Consider the following 24,151-nt stretch of genomic DNA (forward strand, 5'->3'; position numbering starts at 1 on the left):
AAGTCTGCCTCATTACACAATCACCAAATCCAGAATTACTTGTTCCCTCGTGGGCTCTACCACAGTTGGTCCAAAAACCCCCATCATGTACACAAGTCAATGATTCCAGGTCCTAAACATGTACCCAGAGGGGAAACATTCATTGTTATGTTTATGGGGTCACCCCTTAAATTGGCCTGGACACAGGCTCACAGTTCAATCAAGGATGGCAGGCAGCTGTCGAAAGGGCCAATCAGGAGTTTGTCTTCTGGTGAATACGCCAGGTGTCCTTTGAGTGCATGTGATTCATCATGCAGAATTTGTTCAAAGCCTATTTCTTTAATCTGTCAAAATAAGTTGCTGAATGATAAAAATGGACAGCCTGTAACTTGTGCTTTCCCATAAACAACATAAAAGGCAGCAACAGCCAAATTAAAATTTAACTAATTTTATTGAGACAATTAAATCATACATTCAAAAGTACAAAGTGTGACCAAAGCCAAGTACTAAATCTATTTCTAAACAATCAAGTTAACATTCTGTGTTCCTCAGTACTTGTTTAACACTTTGAAAAGTACTTGCATCAATAGTGTTAGTATTCTCTTCATTTAGTAAATGCGGTCAGGAGCATAAACATTCATAGGCTGCAAGATGGTGTATTTAGAAATTGCATTGATCTGATTTGTCTTGAGCCATGTTGAAAATTGGTCATGGGGGGGGGGGAAAGAGTACAGTTGGCACACGGACCGGCTCTATTCTGAATGCTTTAGAACATGTCTGAGCATATCAAAAGCAGTAATGTGTACTTAAAATAGATTTCCTGCTACAATTTGGCATTGTTAGTTCATAATTTCTACTATGCCAAATTACATGAGTTAAAACATTATCTTTGGGCTCTGAACAGCACAGGATAAAAACATCTTGTATAACTAAAGTATAAAACTAGAATGTTTAATAGTGTGCATATTCTAGCTTTTGTGAAGAATCAATGTCTCTAGGAAACAATTCACCTAATGCATTATAGCCAATTTGGTTCATTCTCCTGTTATTGCAATTGGGTTAATCACAACTACCATAGAAATAATTTGCATTCTGTTTTCCCTTTTCCAGTTAAAGCACTTGGAATTCTGAAATAGTGTGAGACAGTGTCAAAGAAAATAATGTATATTATTTGTGACTGAATGCAGATTAAGACTTGGAAATTGCATAATGTGAAACTTTTTCTTTCCCTCATGTCCGAACTTGGAACTTTCCTGCTTTGGTAACGTATTTCACACCTTTAAATGGTTTGTATCTTTCTCCATACATGTCCAGTCGATTCACTTTCAAACCTAGGAGGGAAGCAAATGAATATTACAATTCCACCACTCTTTTGCAAAAATACCTTATTGTAAAATTAAATCCATGTCTATCTCTAATGAGTGGAACGGCAAAGCTGTATTTACATTAAAAATATCATTTAATGATGCAAGAGCGTTGAGAAGATTTTAGTCACCACTGGTAATGTTTATTTTGTAAACATTAGAATCCTAACAGGTCTAGAATAGTAGTATTGAGTATAGCCTTGATTGGAGCCAGTCTAATATGCAATAAAGTGGTGCAGAAGGGGGGAAATCAGTCAGAGATGGGCACATTTGGTCACATTAAAAGCATTAAGTTGGTTAAGTTAGTGATTAAATTCCACATAGTGCTGCCCGTTCGTTAACCAAAATGCTTGTTGACAGGATGAGAATTGTAATGCACCAACTTTTACTTCTGGAGAGAGAAAATGATTTATATACCAAAGATGTGCTGTCTACAATTGTACATCCCTCCTGCTCCCAGAGTCCATGGTATTGGTGTGGAGATGATCTCCACTTATCATATCCATGTCACCTTATGATCCTTTCATTTCATTCAGAAGCACTCAATCATGATCTGTTTCTAATTCTTTATCCCAGACCATTAGCTTCAATTGGAGATTTTATTTTTAAATAATCTTTGCTTCTAGATGTTGTTTTAATATTGTCAAATCCTTCTCCTCACTTCCTCTCATTATTGGCAAAAATATTACGTATCTATTTCACCATCTCAGTAGATTCCTTGCTTCTTTTGATCCTTTATTATTTACCACGTATTTTTTACTATCCTCTGCAGATTTCAACACCACTATTGAGCCCTACACCTCAAAACATTGGCGCTTACTTGAATCTATAGTGCCATTCACAACTTCAAGATGTATCCAAGCATTTTTCAGTCAATTCAAGTCATGTCGCCACAGTCCAGGTGAACTGTGTTGGTGAAAGTGACTGGTGGTGATTTAACCTGAGGATCGCCACCTCGGGCAAGGTTGAGAATAACCTCAGCCGGTGCAGAAGTTGAACCTATGCTGTTGGCCTTGCTCTGCATCACAAACTATTTGTCCAGCCAACTGAGCAAAACTGCCTCTTTACTACTCTGCAATGTCAGTTCGGATTTGGTTTGTTTTGTGGTAGATAGAAGCAATTGCAAAATAGAACCCACGGTCTATGGAAACTGCTCTTATTTCCCTTCAAACCAGATTCAAATCTAGCGTCCTACCCTCGCCTCTTCCGATTCATGTGTACAGAGATGCCCTTAATATTGATGGGAATTTAGAAGTAATAGAAGTTGGAATGTGTTTTTATTCTAGACAGCAAGAGAAGGTAAACATGGCTGCAGTTCCTTTTCACTGGATGTAATTGGTATTCTAGATGTTTTGTAAATTTCGAATATGGACTAATCCATATGCTTTATGATATGCAACCTGACGTACAAGTCAACAATCCTACACTAATAAATAAAATCAAAATACTACAGGTGCTGGGAATCGGGAATAAAAACCATGCTGGAAAACCTCAGCAGGTTAGGCAGCATCTGTGGAGAGAGGAACAGAGTTAACATTTGAGCCCAATGTGACTCTCTTCAGAACCCTACTAAGTAACTTATTTGCCTTTTTAAAAAAAAAATTCTTCTCACCCGATACGGCAAGTTGCTGGATCCGAAACTGAACACTGATTGTTGGATTCTCTTCTGGTTTGGGTGCTGTGGATTGTAGGCTAATAACTCCCTTGAGTGTTGGTAACTTTGGCAAGGTAATTTTTCCAATGTCCCAAATTAACATCTGAGAGGGAACCATAAGAGTCATTGAATCACTAAATCTGTTACTTCTCTCTTCATTACTGGGAAATGAATGTCATTTTAAGGCTCATCTTTAAGATATTTATAGCAGAAATCTACAGTATCAATGTTTAAGCAATATTGTAAAGCAACAAATACATTAAGAAGTCTTACACCACCAGGTTAAAGTCCAACAGGTTTGTTTCAAACACTAGCTTCCAAGCAGTGCTCCGAAAGCTGGTGTTTGAAACAAACCTGTTGGACTTTAACCTGGTGTTGGAAGACTTCTTACTGTGCTCACCCCAGTCCAATGCCAGCATCTCTACATCATAACAAATACATTAACTTAGCTGGAACTTACCTTGGTGACTGGATCAAATGTATAAGTGCCCTGTGCTGCAGTAAGAGTCATATTGAGCACTCCCTTAGGCATATGAATAATCATTAGAACACTTTCCACGGTCTTTCCCATGGTCTGCTTTGGTCCAATTGTTACATCAAATCGCCCTGTAGACCCACTTTCTCTGAAGCTGATATTGTGTTTTACATAAACTGGTATTGCCACTAAGCTGAAAGAACAAAGACTAATTTGAGATTCAATATTTTTATTAGATCGTATCAAGCTTATCAGCATCTTGGCCTAAAACAAACTAAATGCTTTGCATATATGACTACCTGAAGCATAACTGCAACTCCCCACCCCCAATTTATTTCCTAGGGTCTAATTCCCAGTTGCCAGGCCAAACAGAAAGCTCTTGTATCTCTCGACTACGGAGGAGCAATACAACAGTGGTCAGTAACTTCTCCTTTCATTGTTCGGTCCTCTGACAGAACACAACAAGGGAAAATCGAGGATATCACAAAGATTAATTGATTATTATACATTGGCAACAACCAGCCTTCAAGTAATAAACTTGCAGTCTGAAATGATAAACAATGTTTCAAAACCTATCGAGTTTTTAAAAGGAGTTGCACCTGCACTCAGCTGAAGTGAACCTCATTGCTTTTTGTTGGAGAATGTTCCACACGGCCACATTCGGCATGGAAGAATGCTTCAGAGATTATCTCCTGAATAGTTACAATCCCCTGTTCTGGACTCCTTAACCGACACCATTTCTTTATAAAATCCTAAAATCTTCAATCAAGTTGCCCCTTAAACTTCCACATTCCAGGGAATACAAGCTCAGTTAATGTAATCTTTTGAGTTACAACACTAGAAACATTCTGGTGAATCTGCACTGTACTTTGTGGCTGATAGATCCTCTCTAAAGGGCAGTGCCTGGAACTGCACAAAGATGTGGTTTAACCAGGACTTTGTCTAGCTGTAGCAAAGTGTTTGTTTATGATTTTTTTTGTATCTGATGCTACATTTTAAGTGAACTATGTGCATGAACCTCAAGTCTCTTTAGACCTCCACTATTCCTAGCTTTTCACCATTTAAAAAAGAAACACATATCCTTTTTTGGTCTAAAATAGATAACTTTACTTGCCTGTTTTGAAATTCATCTGCTACAGTTTTGTCCACTCATGTAATCTTATCTTGCTATTTTATGCTTCTGTTTACATGAATATCACCCATTGACAAACTTCTACAAATGGCTTTCTATTGTGATATGCAATTAATGTCACACATAATTGATTGTTGTGGGAAAGCACTTATCACTCCCTTCCAATGAGTCCATACCCATTATCCATACTCTCTCCTACTGTTTACCCAGGTAAATAAATTGCCTTAAATTCCATGAACATACAATTTCAATGAAGGGTGACAGACATGAATTGTTAATTCCATTTGTTTCCACAGGTGTTACCATAACCTGCTGTGTATTTCCAGCATCCACAGTATTCAGCTTTTCCATTGCGTGGAATCTTATTGAATGCCTCTGGAAGTCTGTTTCAACCACATCCATAGACATTCCTCCTGTCACACTAACCTCATTGAAGTTCTCAAGTTCCCTCCATGACTTTGGTCCACTTTACCCCAAAAAACAACACATCTCCATGCTACACCCTTGTGTTTTGATTCTATCCTGTTCATTCTCCTTTCCTCAGTCCCATCAATAACTTAAATAGCACCTGGAACAAAATTAAACATTGCACAGGGCTTATAAAGCAAAATTAGAATCCCAGCCACGCTCAAGATTTTAGCGCAAATAGCCAAAAGCTTGGTTAAACGGAGGTAAAATTAGCTTTCAGTTGCCTCGGCTGGAGTCCTTCACAGGACTCCTCTACCGTTCTCCGATTTTAAAACGCCTCTAAATCCCATCTTTCCCTAGCAGCTTCCTAATATTTTCTCCTGGTCTGGTATTCCTGTAGCTGTTGCTAGGATACTGTAAAATGACATTGTACATTATATCTGACATGCAAGGTTGTAGCAGTGAGAATAGAGGTCAAAGAAATGTTGACGCTCGCCAGAGGCAAGAATTTATGAAATCAAAACTCAAACCAATTAGAGCCATTTACTGAGAATGCAAGATTATTTTATGTTGCTGGTGAACTGACATAAACTTGAGCCATTTGAGTTACATAAACATTCAATTTCTTTCTTTTTAAAATGTATTTTATTACAAACCTGCATCAAAACAGGTTACAGCAAATAAACACCCCGGGAAACATACTTCCCAACAACTACACAGTACAGATTTTCCTCCTTTTTCACCCTAAAATATTCAATTTCTTAATATGCTCCCTGCTATTATGTTTAATTTATCAATATTCAATTAGTTGGCAATGGCAAGAATATGAAAAGAATAGGCAAGAATTGTTTGAATATCACATTCTGTCTAGCAATTTCCTATTTTGATGGATGATTTTTTTTTTTCATCACTTCTATTTTCTGTTTATTGTCCCAGAATGGATTTTTACTGGTTATTTTTTTTTTGAGAAAGGCAGAACACTTCTTACTTTTGTGAGCTGACATGGTAAGACATCAAACGGAAATTTCCATCTGGAGGAATGAATGAGAGAACTCGTTCAGATTCCCACCTTTTAAAGCGGACACATGGATGGAAGCTGACATCATCTAGCAGCCTGGGATTCTACAGTTGGATGAAAATGTGGAGTTAAGGCATGAGTAATTGGCATCTGAACATTTAATGCATTCATGCAGTTCATGAAATACAAATTTTAGAAAGAGCTGCAGTTTTAAGTTAGCATTTTAAGGACGTATAGTTAAGAGAATGGCAAAAATTGTGCAAAATGAAGTACATTACTTACCATAAAGGAAAGGGTGAGGTCTGGCATTCCAGTTAGCTTGACGCAGGCATCAATCACACCCTGGATCTCAGCAAAGACAGTTGATCCTGGCATTAAAAAAAAGCTTAAGCCACTTAAGATGCAAACATGGTGGAGGCATGGGCTTGCGTAGTGAGCTCTTTCTAAGGGCCAGTGCAGACTCGATGGGCTGAATAGCCTCCTGCACTGTAAATTCTATGTTCTGAGGACATGGGGTCAAATCTCACCATGGCAGTTATTTTAAGCTAGTCTCAGTATTAGTAACCATGGAACTATCATTGTTGTAACCATCCCCCCTGCCCCCCCACCAATTCTGATTCACTAAATGTCCTTTCAGGAAGGAAATTTGCTATCCTTACCTGGTCTGATCTACATAAGACACCAGATCCACAGCAATGTGGTTGACTCACACTGGCCGAGTAAGGGATGAGCAACAAATGTGCCCTTCCCAGTGCCACCCACATTTGAGGAAAGAAATAATAATATTTAGAAACAAAATGAATTAACGTGTAGCATATATTAAGACTTATCAAAGTGACCAAATAGGGAGTGGTGTGGACTGAAATAGTTTTTGATAAGAGTTGTAGAATTTGATTGGTTGCAGAGTTAACAAAATAAACTGAATACCTGATTTGTCAATGATGGCATCAATTTCTTCCGTAACATCAAAATAAGCTTCATTATTTGTATACTTGACTTCTGCTCTTCGCCAAGGGATATTGGATAATTGCCCAGTGGGAAGCTGATCAACCACATTACTGCTACCTAACAATTAAAAATGTAGAAATGTTTGACTTTATCTCTTACGATAGCGTACTTTAATATTGTACATCGTTTTCTGAACAGAAAGTATTTTATGAATTTTATATACAGTTCTGTTTCCCACATACCGGCAAATCCCGTTTTTATAGAATAGGTCAGGGCCAAGTTTATTCCTCAAAATCAGAATTATTCACCCTGGATGGATTAGCAGCCACCAGCCTCCCCCCTCTGCTACATGGGAAGAGGTTGGATCTCCAAACAAGACCAAGACTCAACTTAACTGGTTGTGGGAGCTGCATATTCCCTGGCCCTGGGAATAGCCTCTCCCGCTTGTACTGCCGAGAGCCATGGCCGCCAGCGGTTTCGGCTTTATCACTTTTTAAAAATCTGGAGGATGCCTGGAGGTGATGAATGGAAAATGCCTCTATGGGTGGTAGAACCAATTGGGAGGTGGCGACTACAGCAGTTCAATTCTCGGAGACAGCTATTCCTGGGGCCGGGAGATGCAGCAACTACCAAGGATGTAGCTCCTACAATCAGTAACATTGAGTCTTGGTCTTATTCGGAGATCCAACCTTCTCCCCTTCACTTAGGGGTACTTTTTAATTGTTTTGGCAATTCCCAGCCTTGTGTTTCCCCAATTTGTTCCTGTATTTGTCTTTAATTACTCTCATCTCAGATCTTCAATTTTAGGGAGAAAAATATAGCTGTTTGACTATAGTGTACTTCACTCTCAAAAAACCAGACAAGGAGTTTCAAACAAGGCCTTTAATTTGAGCTACAGCACAGGCTTCAGCTCTCCAACTAGTGGCGCACACACCAGAGGAGTCCTGATTTAAGGATTACACAAAATTAGCATATACCATGGTTTACGCTTCACAGAATACAGCACAGAAGCGGATCTTTGGCCCATCAAGTCTGCACAATATATGAAAAACACCTGACCTGCCTATTTAATTCGAATTGTCAGCCCATGGCCTTGAATGTTATGACGTGCTAAATACTTTTTAAAGGATGTGAAGTAATCCGCCTCTACCGCCCTCCCAGGAAGTGCATTCCAGACCATCACCACCCTCATCATCTTAGACCTCAATTAGGTCTCCCCTCAATCTTCTCTGCTCCAGTGAAAACACCCCAAGCCCCTCTCCATAACTTCAATGTTCCATCCCAAGCAACATCCTGCTGAATCACCTCTGCACCCACACATCACTTATTTGAAGATAATCAGTATCCAATCCAAACTAATTGTTTCAATTACTTAGCAGTTTTCCACAGAAGGATCTGATCAGTTACAGAAAAAATACACACTTGCCTAATTACAATATCCAATGAATACAAAGGCAGGTACACATAGTTACACTATCAAATACACACATGTCTAGAGTCCTTGAGTATGTGACTCTCCAAAATCTATTTTCCATCTTAAACTGTAATCTGGACAGCAGTGATGTCCAGTTGTGGACCTCTCGTTTGACATTAAAGAGGTCCATTGAAGGGATGGCACGGTGGCGCAGTAGTTAGCATTGCTCCTAACGGCAACGAAGACCCGGCTTCGATCCCGGCTCACTGTCTGTGTGGCGTTTGCACATTCTCTCAGTATCTGCGTGGGTCTCACCCCGCAACCCAAAGATGTGCAGGTTAGGTGGATTGGCCACGCTAAATTGCCCCTTAATTAGAAAAACAAATTGGGTATTCTAAATTTTAAAAAGACACTATAAAGAGTAGGGATCCCAAAACTGACCCCGGAGAACTCTACTACAAACATTCCTCCAGTTCGAAAAACTCTTGCTTCTTGGCACTCAGCCAATATGCTGCTGCCCTTTTAATTCTGAGATCGAGCTGTGCTCACTTATTGTGCTGTACTTCATCATATACATTTCTGTAATCGCATTACCCTCATCAATACTGTTATCTCATCAAAAGCTCAAGCAAGAGTTAACATGTTCCATTGTTTGTTGTACCATTTAAGATAGAGGTTTCTGTTGCACACCAGCTTTGCATTGTGTAACATTGGCATGCAAATAGAACTTACAATCAGAGTAACGTGCGACCCGAGGGCAATCAGTAAGTCTGAAAGACCTACCTGATTTAATTCTACAACCCAACTTTTTCTCCAATCACACTGTACATTAGTCCTCTTAAGTACATGTCTAATTGTTTTTTGAAAATTCCAATAGAATCTATTTCACCCCACTTTCAGGAACATTCTCCAAATCGTAACAACCCTGTGTAGAAAAAATGTCTCTTCATTCCCCTTTAGTTATTTTGCTGTTACAAAGTTGACAGACCACTTCAGCACATAGCATTTCATGTTGAATCCCTCCAAATCCAGTGTATTCCACTCCCACAATGCCAGTGCCAAAATTAATGACCTGTCTACATTGATGGTCAGAGATTATAGGCATGATCCCAATTCAACAGACCTGGGCGTGACTCTCAATGGGACTCTGTCCACCTGGGAATGTTGGAAGAAAGCAGCACCAAAAGGTCAAAACCACATGTTCTGGGTGTGTCCAAGGCGGAGGGGCTTTTGGCAGGGATTTGCAGATGTCATGTCAGAGGTCCTGCAAGGAAGGGCGGCTCAGAGTCCTGAGGTGGCAATCTTTGGATGTTGGAAGACCGGGGGGGGGGGGGGGGGGGGGGGGGGGGGGGACGTTTTGGCCTTTGCTTCCCTGGTGGCCCAGAGAAGGCATTTACTGGGATGGAGGGACTCGGAGCCCCCGAAGTCGGGGGTTTGGGTTCGTGACATGGCAGGGTTTCTCAGGCTTGAGAAAATTAAATTCGCCTTGAGGGGTTCGTTACAGGGGTTCGTCTGAGGTGGCAGCCATTCATCGACTTCAAGAAAAATTAGACTGTCAGCGGGGGAGGGAAGAGAAGGGGAGGCATGGAAGTGACGAATAAAGGTAGGAAAACCAATGGTGGAAGGGCCAGAAACAATTTACAAACCAAACTTGTGGGATCTATGTGCGGTGCTGCTGTCACAACACTCCCAGCCTCAGCACTTGCCCAGTCATACACTGCAGCAGAATGCTGTGCACTTGTCTGGCAAAGGTCATGACACACACATCTTGCTGACACTCAATTGAATGCAACAATGCATGCACCAGGGGCTGTTTAGCACAGGGCTAAATCGCTGGCTTTGAAAGCAGACCAAGGCAGGCCAGCCTGGAATGTAGCGACTAGGGGCTTTTCACAGTAACTTCATGTGAAGCCTACCTGTGACAAGCGATTTTCATTTCGTTTTACATTTCATGTCATAACCGGAACCCTCTGCTCAACATCCTTTCCCTGGCTTCCTGCCCATACAGCCATCACTGTGCCACGTATCCAGTAACAGACAAAAACTTGTTGAAACATCTGTGCTGCCCCTCACTTCCCACTCCATGTTCTATGTTTATCCCACCTACTATCTGAGCGCCTCACATGGAACACCCTTCCCAAAATCTACCAGAAGACATCCGTTGGATGAAAGAATGGAAAAGTCAGAGGTTCCCTGTGACAAACCCCATCGGTTGAGTGGCAGACTTAAAATTACTACGGCGAGAGAGTGGTCATTGTTAAACATGTTCAGGATAGGCCAAGGCCCCTATGCAGCCAACCTGCTGGGCCGTCAGTACAAACTCCCTCTACACTTGGGAGACAAAAACAAAACATAAAACTACACATTTACTGAGGAGTGTCCCCTCTACAGACTAAGCATGCTAAACTCAGCAAATGAGGAGGCTATCGCTTGGCTTCAGGGGGTTAGTGTTCACTAAATAAATTATTTTATAAAATATTTTAATTCTGTGAGCTTAGATTACTGATCCACATGTCAAAAGAAACAATTTCTTCCTCCTTGCTCTATCAAAACCTCTCATAGTTCGGAATATTTGATAAGGTAGGAGAACTGCTTCTTACCTGTAATAGTGTTAACAACGGAACGAAGAATTGTAGGAGGTTTAATGAGTTCTTTTAAGATATTGGATTCAGTAGCCAATGGAAAACCATTATCCAACATCTCTTCCAGGAGCTCGTACATAATCACAACATTATCCTTAATTGCAGTCTCAGTGCATTCTCCAAAATAGTCCTAAAGAACAATTAGTCACAACACAATTTCTTAACTAATCTATTAGTGCTATACTGAAGAATTTGAAATTCATTGCATCTTTCAGGACATTCCAAAGCACTTTACAGCTAGAAGTACTGTTGCGTAGGAGATGCAGCAACCAATTTATCTGCAGCAGTGATGGGCAACCTAGGCTAACGAACAGGCTGCAGGAATGGCCCTCATTCATCTCACTTGGCCATAAGATTGAAATCGGGCATGTGCACTAACCATGACCCCAAGAATACATTTAAATACACGCTAAATATTTCACAATGAGTTATAGAAAATACTTAATCATTCATATAGTAATAGAATCGTCATCAACTTCAAATGGCAAAAAGAAAATATTTAAAGCAACATTAAAAAACAGAACCTCCCTCATCCACTGCTATCGTAGCCAAGATGGTCTCCCGGGATAGGTACTACCCTTGTGTACCTAGAATTGGCAAGGCATGCCAATTGAACCATAGTAGCGCTTTGACTGGATTTAAAGGGAGCATAAGACTCAGTCATTGTGTGTAATCAACATGCACCTCACTTTGCAAGCCCTTGCTTTACATGCATATCGTTTTAATAATATTTGTAGGGAAAAGAACCACGCAGCTGGAAACCAGCAGAACCTGGCAACTCTGCATGTGCGCAACAGTCAACAAAATATCTAATTGGTCGCATTCAGAAATCCAATGGGCTGCAGGCTGCCCACCACTAGTCTACAGCAATATGGTACCCTCTTCTTTGAGATAGTGCCACAGGATCTTTTTGTCCACCTGAGAAGGCAGACAGGGCCTTCTCATTTATGTCTCATCTGAAAGTGAGCTTCGCTCTGCCAGTGCATATGGCGCTCCAAGTTCTTGAGCTTTCAGGGAATCAAAGGGATTGGGGGCAGGGGCAGGAAAGTGGGGTTGAAGCCCAAGATCAGCCATAATTATATGGAATGGCATTGCATGCTCGACTAGGCCGTATTGTCTACTATTACTTGTGCCCTTGTATTACAGTGTGCACCCCTGGAGGGAGGGGAGACTTGCACCCACAATCATTTGACTCAAGAGTGCCTAACTGAGCCACATTCTGGTAAATTGCACCACGTTCAATCGCAATTGGTATTCACGTTGAAGCAAATTGACAAAAAGAAAACAAAAGGACTGGGCTGGTTTTGATTTCTTGCCAGCGGCTCTGGGTTGAGTTCCTTACAGACCTGTAAGGTTTCCGCCACTCGGTGGAGAAACTCGATGACAAACAGGGGGGGCACCTCAGACTGGATGACGGCGACGAAGAAGATCCTGTCCCTGTGGGTGCTGACCAGGTAGTGGTGGGGCGTGGGGATGACGGGCGGCACATTGTCCGCCTCGCCCGCCTTCTCCTGGGCCTCGAAGAAGTAGTCACACACCGAGCGGCTCACCACGCTCTTCCAGTGCTTCTCCAGGAAGATATCGCCGGTGTGGTTGATGAGGAACAGGCTGTGGATCATTTTCCCCCTCCGGCTGACTGACCCTCCTTAACCAGCGAGGCTGTGTCTCCAACCACAGCGAACAGCCTTGACCAACATCGAGTGAAGCAGCGGCCGGGGTAACATGGCGGCCCTGCCGGAAGCAGCTCCTGCTGAAAACAAAAAAATAAATATTTATCAATCTCCGCATGAAAAACAGCTTCTGTCCACCGAGGACAATACACGTGTTTATTTCACGTCGTGTGGTAAGATGTGTATTCATTTATTATATTGCAGTCTATACAAAGAACTGGGCTGGAGGTCTTTAACTTCTCTCGCTCAGTCCGGATGCACTTAATATTTCATCAGAGGACCCGACCACCCGCCCTCTGCCCACATCTACTGTCAATATTGTTTTTACAGAAAATTAAGCTAGTTTTTAATGTGGCTGTTCTCTCATGTTACTGCCGGGTTGCTCGCAGCTCTGGGCAGATGATTAGTCTCTAGTTCCTGCAAACTTCATCATATTCCTGCTAATAGGCAAAGCGACAGTGTGTCACGGACTGGAATTATTCACAACGCTGTCCCAAGACTGGGTGAAATGTAGAGATTATGTTTTCGATAAATGTGCACTTATTCATAGAAAATATAAAAGTGCACTCTAAAACATTCCGACTTCAAAATTACAGAAGTGCAAAAATATTCAACATGTCCCCTTGTCCTGATTTTGAACAGAGTGCCCGTTAACGGTCTCAATGTCGGTAACCCGCCCCCTTGCCGCGCGCCTACGCTCCGGACCCGCCCCCCTTGCCGCGCGCCTATGCTCCGGACCCGCCCCCCTTGCCGCGCGCCTTTGCTCCGGACCCGCCCCCCTTGCCGCGCGCCTATGCTCCGGACCCGCCCCCCTTGCCGCGCGCCTATGCTCCGGACCCGCCCCCCTTGCCGCGCGCCTATGCTCCGGACCCGCCCCCCTTGCCGCGCGCCTATGCTCCGGACCCGCCCCCCCTTGCCGCGCGCCTATGCTCCGGACCCGCCCCCCCTTGCCGCGCGCCTATGCTCCGGACCCGCCCCCCCTTGCCGCGCGCCTATGCTCCGGACCCGCCCCCCCTTGCCGCGCGCCTTCGTTCCATACGCGCTTTAACTTGTCAGCCCCACCGTCTTCGCTCCAGCACGCCCCTTTCCCACGCGCTGTGGCTCCAGCCCCGCCCCCTTCTGTCGCGCCAGCCCTGCTTCAGCTGCTCAGCCCCACCCCTTTCGCTCCAGACCCGCGCGCCTTCGCCCAGCTGCTTAGCCCCGCCCCTCGCCTTCGCTCCAGCTCAGCCCCGTCCTCTCGGCGCCTCCTTCCTTCCTTCCCTGGTAATCCTGCAGTCCCGCCCCACCCTCGCGCGCCTTCGCTCCAACTCAGCCCCGTGCTCTCGGCGCGCGGACGCGCCCCTGCCAGCCCCGCCCCCGCCCTCTCGCGCGCCCCCTCGGTGGAGCGAGTTGGGAAGCGATGGCAGCAGACGGGCCTCAGCCGGCGAAAAAAATCAAACTGCAACACAATACCCTCAGGTAAAGAGAAAAAAACCTGCCCCTTCCACACCCCCCACCCACCCCGCGGGGGGCAGAGAAAGTGACCAAAACTCAGGTTAATATTTAAATAGTGACAGTTGCTGAATTTAAACCATGGCTGACGCGGGTACAGTTTGAATCCAGTCGTTCGCACCCTCCGCCCCCGTTCAAACTGGCTCCATTCATTGTGTCGTCCAGAGCTTTCCTTTGGCATCGGGAGAGAGAGAGAGAGACGTTTAAACCGAGTGTGCAGGAATGTCAGCCAGCCTGCTTCTCCCCGCGATGGGACTGCGGTTGAATTGGCCTGGGCAATGTGTTCCCATTCAGGAGGATGCCGTGTGTGTGTGGTCCTGCCCAGCAGAGCGGGCGGCGATTCCTGCCGCTCGCTGCCCGCCGGCTTCAGCTCGATTGGAAACCTGACCACGTTGGCCAAGACACACATACACACACACACACTCTCTAGTTTCTTCTCCTGCTTCCTTCAAGGTCACAGAACAAAATCCAAACAACTCCCAACCTGCAGGGTTCGGGGAAGGAAGTTCAGATTTTTAACACCTTTCACCTCGTGTGTGCAAACCGCAGTTTTCGTGAAACTTCAGTTCAGTCAATTAAAAAAAAAACACACAACCCGGCCCCAAAACGTCATTGCGTCTCGCCCTGAAAAACAGCCTTTTTGACATACCAACGTTGCAAATTAATCCGATCAAAGGTCTCCCCTCCCTCCCCTCGATCACTATTATCGCTCGAGTAACGAAATAATAACTAAGTAATTTAATGAAATTTAATAACTGCACAAAGGTCGTATTCATCCGGATTCACCACGTACGCGTACGTTGGCACATTGCACACATGTACTGAACTTCGACACAAGTTGCAGAGTCTTTTTGTCATCCCTGCAAACCTTCATGTGTCTCCTACCCCGTTTAAAAAAACATTCTGCTACATTGCACCGTGTTAGTTTAAAAAGCAAACATCGCCGTCTTTAGCGTTACCCAATTGTTGAGTAACGTATGTTTTATAACAACGAAAAAAAACTTATTTATGATTTGGCTACTGCATGGGTCTCGGGTTTACCAGCCTGCACAGAATGTCATCATGAGCTGAATTAACATATGGTAACATTGAGACCATTTATATTCCCCTTAAAACATGGAATTAACATTACTGTGTTTCTGCCACCCACAGTTTCTGCTTTTTGTCATGTTTATGTGGGGCTTTATCAACTTTTCTAAAATGATCTTTTAAATTGGAAACATGATTTCTATCACAAGGATTTCTGTTCATATCACATGGGTTTCTGTTCATATTTTGTCAATTAAAAAAATATATATTTCCCCATTTTTGTTTACAGCATGGTCTTTACACAAAGACATAGATGGAGAGGTACTGCTGACATTTTACAGACCTATAGTTTGACAATCCCCTAAGTACTGCATTCAGTTTATTGATCAAGGGGCAAGGGAAATGTTTTAGCCCTGGAGGTTCATAAGATATATAGGAGCAGAATTAGACCATTTAGCCCCTCGAGTCTGCTCCGCCATTCGATCATGGCTGATCACATCCTGGCCTTAACTCCACTGCCCTGCTCATTCACCATAACCCTTCAACCCCATACCGATTAAAGATCTGTCTAAGTCCTCCTTAAATTTACTCACTGTCCCAGCATCCAGTGCACTCTGGGGTAGCAAATTCCACAGATTCACAATCCTTTGGGAGAAGTTGTTTCTCCTCAACTCTGTTTTAAATTTGGATTATTAAGGTTAGAGTATTGTAGGTGAAAAATGGGCCCTTTCAGCCTTGAAAGATATATAAGAACAAGGAGCTGGTGTAGATTATTCAGCTCCTCGAACCTGCTCTGCCGTTTAATACGATCATGGCTGATCTGATTTTAACATCAAGTCTGCATCCTGCCTACTTGTTTACCAAGGATCTATCCACCTTGGCATTAAAAATATTCAAAGACTTGCTTCCATCATCTTTTCAGGAAGAGAGTTCCAAAGACTTGTGACCCTGCAAGAGAAAAAAACTTTGCCTAATTTCCCTTTAAATGAGGGCAGCATGGTGGCACAGTGGTTGGCACAGCTGCCTCACAGCACTGAGGACCCAGGTTCGATCCCAACCCTGGATCACTGTGCATGTGGAGTTTTGCACATTCTCCCCGTGTCTGCATGGGTCTCACCCCCACAACCCAAAAAGATGTGCAGGGTAGGTGGTTTGGCCACAATAAATTACCTCTAAATTAGAAAACTCTCAATTCTCTGGGTACTCTAAATTTGAAAAAGTCTACACTTTAAATGGGTGACTCCTTATTTTTAAACAATGACCCTGAGTTTTCGATTCTACCACAAGAGGAAACATCCTCCCTTCATCCATCCTGCCAAGACCCTTCAGGATGTTTCATAGAATTTACAGTGCAGAAGGAGGCCGTTCAGCCCATCGAGTCTGCACTGGCCCTTGGAAAGAACACCCTTCCTAAGCCCACACCTCCATCCTACCCCCCCAACCCAGTAGCCCCCCCCCAACCTTTTTGGACACTAAGGGCAATTTATAATGGCCAATCCACCTAACCCGCACATCTTTGGACTTCAATCAAGTCGCCTCTCACTCTTCTAAACTCCAACAGTTACAAGCCTAGTCTGCCAACCCTTTTCTCACAAGCCAGTCCACCAATTCCAGGTATTAGTCTGGTAAACCTTCTCTGAACTGTTCCCAATGCATTTACATTCTTCCATAAATAAAGTGACCAGTAATGTACACAGTACTCCAATTATGATCTCATTGGCACCCTGTGCAACTGAAGCATGACCTTCCTACTTTTGTACTCATTCCTCAATAAATGATAACATCCTGTTAGCTTTCCAAATTACTTGCTATACCTGCCTACTAGCCTTTTATTCATGCACTTCAGAGCTCTACAATCTCTCACCATTTAGATAATCTGCTTTTTTATTTTTCTTGCCAAATGGAAAATTTTGCCTTTTCCCACATTATATCCCTTTATTAGATCTTTGCCCACTCACTTAACACATCTATATCTTTTTGTAGCCTTCTTTTGTTCTCTTCACAACTTAATTTCTTTGTGTCATCGGCAAATTTGGCAACGATCCCTTCAATCCTTTCATCCAAGTCATTTATATAAATTTGTAAACAGTTGAGGACCCAGCCCTAATCCCAGTGGCACTCCACTTGTTATGCTTTGCCAACCTGAAAAATACCTATTTATGCCTACTCTATGCTTCCTGTTAGCCAGCCAACTTTCAATCCTGCCAATATGTTGTCCCCTATCAAAGTGATTTTCGAAGTGGGGTCGTGACCTGCGGATGGGTCACCGGATGGTGTAGAATGGGTCGCCAAAAGGTCACCAAAATGATCCCCAAATATCACATGACCATGTTTACCGTTTTCTCGCTCGGTAAATTCTCATTGCAATACAGTGTATGGCCACGTGAGGCTGATGTTGAAGCCAGTGCTGTGGATTTCCTTGCCTCTCTGGGTCAGAGTGTAGTTGGGAAGTTTGAAGTCAGAGACCTGTAATATTCTCTTTGGGTGCATATCCTGCTACTGTGTTCAGCGCCAGGATTTATATTATTTCTTGAGTTTAGTGTGTCACTAACAAACTCTTCTGCGTCTTTTATCATTCTCTCAGCAACCTGGACATACAGCCTCCTCCAGCTCTACAATCACTATGTCCACTCCTTCCACTTCTGATTTGTCTCTCCACACCGGGACTCTCGTCCTTCAAGGACGCTTTTTTTCACGTCCCACACTGCTATCCACCCCCTCTTCCCAGGTACTCGTCCCAAGCATCCATCGCTGCCATGTGGCTACCTGGACTCCATCAGCTGAATTAGTTCCTCTCCAGCAAGGACCTTTGCATCTACCTTTAGTGGGGCTCAAATTGTTTGCCAAAGATGGCATTAGCTGGCGACTAAACTGCACTCGTGTATACAGGAGCCTGTAAAATGTTGCAGGTGTATGGAATGGACTGTGTCTGCACATTTTGCATATTGATCAGTTGAGCTATGTCGAGCAGCGTTTTTTTTTCAAGCATGCTTTTAGTCTGTTACATAATTACCTTGGAAACGGTACTAACAGGTGTCCAGTGACATTCTGTCTGACCATGCTTTTAGTTCAACATTTAGGGCTCCTGTTTCTGAAGTTGAAGTTTTGAGTTTAATTTCCTATCCAATGTTGTGTTAGGTTTTGAACACGTGAACATGATGTTAAAACTGTGCAATATTGAGTCTGTTAATCTTTCCAGTGCTAACATGCAATTTTCAAAATGCTAACAGTGGGTGTGAAGAAATCAAATAATCCTCAGTTACACCCTTTGTGTCAGGGTGGAGCTGCTGTTTAAGGTGAAACAGCAGCTCAATTTACAAATTTATATTCAATAATACAGAAGTGGCAACAATGAGTGTGACTTTTTAAAGTAATTATGGGGAATATTTTGTGAATGTGGCGTCGGTTGCAATAGTCGGCCATTCTGTAAATGTGGGTCCCTCAAAAAAAGTTTGAAAAACATGTCCTATAACATGAGCTTTTATTTTCTGTAGTAACCTTTGATCTGCACTTCATCTAAATGCCTTCTGGAAATTTAAGTACATCAACTGAATCCCCTTTTTCCACAGCTCTGGTTACTTCCTCAAATGACCAATAAGTTGGTAAAATATGAACATAACGTAAGATATTAAAATGGCTGCAAGATATGAAACGGTATAGAAAAAAAAAGTAAATGCAGGGCTTCAGTGTGTCATGAAAACATGGCAAGGTTGTACAGGTTTAAATTGATAGGTTTTAGATAGTTTTTCCTGTAAAGAGTGATTAGCATGGACTTCTATGTAGGGTTGTGCAGGTAAAGGCATTGTGAAGTTTAAGACCTAATTGTATACTTAAGCTAAGTTTTCCTGGATGATGTGGTGAAGTGGATCTCATTTGTACTTAGAACATAGAACATAGTACAGCACAGCACAGAACAGGCCCTTCGGCCCTCAATGTTGTGCCGAGCCATGATCACCCTACTCAAACCCACGTATCCACCCTATACCAGTAACCCAACAACCCCCCCCTTAACCTTACTTTAATTAGGACACTACGGGCAATTTAGCCTGGCCAATCCACCTAACCCGCACATCTTTGGACTGTGGGAGGAAACCGGAGCACCCGGAGGAAACCCACGCACACAGGGGGAGGACGTGCAGACTCCACACAGACAGTGACCCAGCCGGGAATCGAACCTGGGACCCTGGAGCTGTGAAGCATTTATGCTAACCACCATGCTACCCTGCTGCCCCCGATTCTGCTGTGATTTCTGCTGGCGGTATGCTCATTGTGTCGAATGGGTTTGAACAGTGGGCAGACTAACTGCATGCAAGTATCACAGCAAAGTTCAAATCTTTGTCTGAAAAGCGCGTTCAGGAGGGTGGTTGGTTGGTGCTTTGTGGCAGAATGCTTGCCAAAGTTTAACTTGCCTAACCCATGGAAGTCAATTGCAATATCTTTGTGCTAGCCAAACAGGTCTGATAATGAGCACCAATGGCAAATTCAACTTCAGACTTTCTGATTAATATTGTTCTACTATGTGCTTCCTTTTCTGATAATGGCATTCAGAACTTTAGATGTGAGGATCATTGAAGGAGGAAGAGGTTTGAAGCATGTTTATTGGACATTGTTGTGTTGCGTGCTAAGTTTGTGCTCATGCTGTCTTTTTCTCTGGTTAACTGTAATATCTCAACTGTATAACACAAAGCTGGACTGAAAAACAGCTGTGAGTAAAAGCAGACAAGAAGAAAAGTGGAATGAAAGACAAATTCAAGTGGATACAATACTTCTGGTCCAAGTATTATCTCTCTTTGTAAAGAAAGAAAACAAGGCTGGAATTTATTGTGAGGACCTTGTTGATCTGAGAAGCTGGATTACTTCAGAGGGCAGTTCAGAGAACCACACTGGCATAGGACTGAATCATGTGAGGCCAAACAGAGTAAAGAAGGCAGATTTAAGGGCATTAGTGAGCCAGCTGGGTTATTATAGCACTCAAATAATGTTATGGTCTCTTGAACTAATACCAGCCTTTTGCTTCTAAATTTCCAATTTTCAGACTGTTATAATGGGATTTGAATGCTCATTCTGGAGATTTTAATCTAGGCCTCTTTTTTAAAAAAAATATAAATTTAGAGTATCCAATTCTTTTTTTTTTCCAATTAAGGGGCAATTTAGCGTGACTAATTCACTTACCTTTGCACATCTTTTTGTGTTGTGGGGGTGAGAGCCATGCAGACATGGGGAGAATGCGCACACCCCACACTGAGAGTAGCCCGGGGCCGGGATCGAACCCGGGTTCTCGGCTAAACCAGGTCTCTTGATTTCTAACATATACACTATAATTATGTACCTTGTTATATTAGACTAAACCCAGGTCACTGAAGTACAGCGCATATGCTCTTGTTAGTACAGAATCAGTTTAAAGTTCCTTTTGAAAGAGATGGCCCATTAGCGTGTTTGTGCTGAATTCCATTTAATTTGTCTGTTTTTTAAAAAAAGCAAACCTAATGGTCTAGACTTTGCAGTGATGATGTGAGCAAAACTTTCAGCGTTTAACCATCATTACTCCACTGAAACTGACAGCAACATCAAAGGTTTGTACATGCAATCAAAAAGGTAGAAATTCAGAAATTGCTGTCAGCAATCCTACTCTTCTCCAGAGGGTGCGTTGTTGTGTCAATCAATTGAGGACGTCCACTCTGTGCTTTTGGCCCATTATAAAAAAAACCTTGAAAAAGTTATACTTTGCTGAATGAAATGGAAAGCAGGGGCTGGTTTAGCTTACTGGGCTAAATCGCTGGCTTTTAAAGCAGGCCAGCAGCACGGTTCAATTCCCGCACCAGCCTCCCCGGACAGGCGCCGGAATGTGGCAACTAGGGGCTTTTCACAGTAAATTCATTGAAGCATACTCGTGACAATAAGCGATTTTCATTTCATTTCATTTTCAAATATAAACTTCATAATTACTGCTAACTGCCCCCAGTGGCCCTGAAAAGCTAATAATGTCAATGGCCAAGACTTCAGAAGACAGAGATTGTTCGATTTTTGTGACCATCTTTTTTCAAAGTCACTGGCCTTGCCTTGCTAACCACAAAAGCTGGGCCAAGTTTTGGTGCGAGATACCAGGTTAAGTTGTAATTGGTCAAAGGCATTGTTGTTGGTTGACATTTGCAATATTTTGAATATAAAGCCTGAATCCATGAAGAATAATGCTGAGGATTTCATCCCTGTTTCTGTATCAGGCTGTAATCTGGACTAACATAGAAGAAAATATCTGTTTACAAAGTTGCAAGGAAAAACAAAATGTTAGCAATGCCCAGTGATAACATCTGAAATGAAAATAGGTAGATACTTAGAATTTGCCTGAAAGGTCTACCCCTGAAAAGTTAACCAACATATCTGTGTATTCTAAGAGTGTTTGAAAATAATAGCAAGAATGCACACCATGGCTGTGTATTACCACTGTTTTCTGCAAAATATTTACAATTCTGTAATTGTTCCTTGATTCGTTAATATCTTTGCCATTTCCTTATTTTCCATTATAATTTCTCCTGTCTTAACTTTCAAGGTTAACTTTGATTATTTTTATTTTACATAATTGGAGAAGCTCTTGCAATCTTTTTATATTTTTAGCTGATTTACTCTCGCATTCTATTTTCCCTCCCTCCCCCTTATCATTTCTTTGGTGATCCTTTACTGGTATCGCAAACTCTCCCTGTTCGCAGGTTTACTACTCTAGCTGGTATTATAAACCTCTTTTACCAATGCTGTCCTCAATCTCTTTCCCCAGGGAATTTTTGTTTTTCCAATAGAATATAGATTCAGGGAATTATTTGTAAAATGTTTGCCATTGTTCATCGACCATCATACTTTTTATCCAATTTCCCAATCTATCCCAGCCCACTTGCCCTTCAAATCTATGTAATTGACTTTATTTAAGTTCCACACTCTAGTTTTGGATTTTTGTGTGACTATTAAACTCCAGGTGAATGTCATGTTAAATAATGGGTTAAGAGACATTCAAATTAGTTGTCTCATTTATGTTAAGTATCCAATAATTGACACTGATATCTAAAGGGGCTTCAGGCTTTGTGTCAGCTGATGTGATGTTAGAGTTTTGTGCAGAGTCTGTTAAAGTGAAATAAAGGTGTTGGTGAAAAGGAGCAACACCTTTGACTCTATACAACAGCAGCTAAATGTCTAACACGGGTGGGCAAACTATGGCCCACGGGCCGCATGCGGCCCGCCAAAGGTCTTTATGCGGCCAACCAAGTCATTAAAAAATTGTTTTTTTTTTTTTTTTTAATTTTTAATTATTTTTTTACGGTTAATGGGGGGGGCTGTTGGGTTACTTACTGGTATAGGGTGGATACGTTGACTTGAGTAGGGTGATCATTGCTCGGCACAACGTCGTGGGCCGAAGGGCCTGTTCTGTGCTGTACTGTTCTATGTTCTATATGAGGCGCCCAGAATCATAACCGGGTGAAGTAATTATTTTACTTAATATACTATGCGGCCCTTTAAAATTGTGAATTTCTGAATGTGGCCCTTGCACGGAAAAGTTTGCCCACCCCTGGTCTAACATGTCATTTTTCATATTATGATCACTCATTTCCAGGGGATCCATTACTATGAGATTACTAATTAATCCTGCCCCATTCTACAAAAAATATCTTAAATAGCCTCTTCCTCGTTGGTTCCATGACATATTGTTCGAGGAAACGCGTTCATGAACTCGTCCTCCAAACTACTTAAGTCTGTGAAAATTAAAGTCCCTATTGATTTTGCATTGTCTTTGTTACAATTTCCTCTTGTTCCATGTTCAATATTCTTTCTAACAATACAGTTTCTGCTCGGGGGTCAATAAACAACATCCACCAGTGTTTTCTGATCCTTATTATTTCTTATCTCTACCATACTGATTCAACTTCCTAGTCTGCCATGCCAAGATTCTTCCATGCCAAGATTCTTCATCACTATTGTCCTCATGTCGGCCGCTATTCTCATGTTACTTATGCTCCTTTTACATTTTCTTTTTTCAAAACATCAAATATCCTGGAATATTTAGTTCCAACCTTAGTTACCATGCAACCAATTTTCTGTAATGGTTATTAGATCAAACCCATTTAACTCTATTTGTACGAGTAATTCACCTATCTTCTTATGAAGAATGCTTTACGCTTCAGATAAAATACCTATAATTTTAACTTTTTACATTTTTCATGGTTTTAACATTATTCACTGCACTATAACCATTGAGCTTTTTGTTTCATATCTTAACTCAAATACAAAGCTGCAGTGCTTTGTAGCTTTTTTCTTTAGATTTATAAATTTCCCCTCTTGAATCCAACATCCCACTCTTTAGTTTAAGGCCCTATCTACAGTCCTAGTTATCTATCTGTGACACGTCACAGGCCAGTTTAGGTGGTGCCCTTCCCAATGGAACATCTCCTTCTCTCCCAATGCCCTGTCATGAGTCATGCACAACACTGAGCTATGCATTCAAATCTCTGATCTACTTGACCCTGTGCCAATTTGCACATGGCTTGGGTAGTCAACCAGAGATCATTGCCTTAGAGGTTTTACTTCTTAATTAGTGCCCTAGATTCTCAAACACTTTCAACATACTTAATTTCTCATTGGCTGCGATGTTGGCGATGACAGTTGGACCTTTCCCTGCCCCACTTGAAGCACTCCTCCAGTCACAAGAAGGTGCCTTTAACCCTGGCACTGGAAAAGCAACACAACTTTCTCAACTCCTGATTGCTCATCCTGGGAGCAGTATCTATCCCTCTGACTATACCGTCCCCTATCACTACCACAGTCCTTATCACTTCCCCCACTTGAATGGCTTCTTGTACCAAGGTGATATAGTCTAATTCATCCAACCTGCACACTTTGCCGTTGTCCACATCAGCAGCAAGAACTCTGAGCATGTTGAATAACGG

General features: G+C 42.4%; 2 protein-coding genes across 10 annotated transcripts in view; one reads left to right on the forward strand and one right to left on the reverse strand.

The window, feature by feature from the left end:
- Positions 1–411: 411 nt before the first annotated feature.
- LOC119956025 (AP-1 complex subunit mu) lies at positions 412–13,350 on the reverse strand. 2 transcript variants are annotated; one of them, XM_038782744.1, is made up of 8 exons: positions 12,381–13,348; positions 10,993–11,164; positions 6,958–7,095; positions 6,313–6,398; positions 6,001–6,134; positions 3,458–3,665; positions 2,956–3,100; positions 412–1,310 (listed from the first exon to the last, which is right to left on the reverse strand). In XM_038782744.1, the coding sequence occupies exons 1-8, from the start codon at positions 12,651–12,653 to the stop codon at positions 1,210–1,212; spliced, it is 1,257 nt and encodes a 418-aa protein (XP_038638672.1). In that variant the 5' UTR covers positions 12,654–13,348; the 3' UTR covers positions 412–1,209. The 2 variants fall into 2 exon arrangements, with proteins under 2 accessions (XP_038638672.1, XP_038638674.1); XM_038782746.1 differs by lacking the exon at positions 6,958–7,095 and having other exon boundaries at positions 12,381–13,350.
- Positions 13,351–14,039: 689 nt separating this feature from the next.
- The window catches only part of LOC119956026 (adenosine kinase-like), a 264,496-nt gene continuing 254,384 nt past the window's right edge, over positions 14,040–24,151 (forward strand). For 7 of the 8 annotated variants that reach the window (XM_038782747.1, XM_038782748.1, XM_038782753.1 and 4 more), the window contains exon 1: positions 14,040–14,162. In XM_038782747.1, the coding sequence (XP_038638675.1) occupies positions 14,104–14,162 (59 nt within the window). In that variant the 5' untranslated portion in view covers positions 14,040–14,103. The remainder of the gene's footprint in view (positions 14,163–24,151) is intronic. The other variant, XM_038782750.1, reaches the window with a different exon arrangement.

This window comes from Scyliorhinus canicula, chromosome 22 (assembly GCF_902713615.1).
Source record: "Scyliorhinus canicula chromosome 22, sScyCan1.1, whole genome shotgun sequence".
In the NCBI taxonomy this organism is placed as follows: Eukaryota; Metazoa; Chordata; class Chondrichthyes; order Carcharhiniformes; family Scyliorhinidae; genus Scyliorhinus; species Scyliorhinus canicula.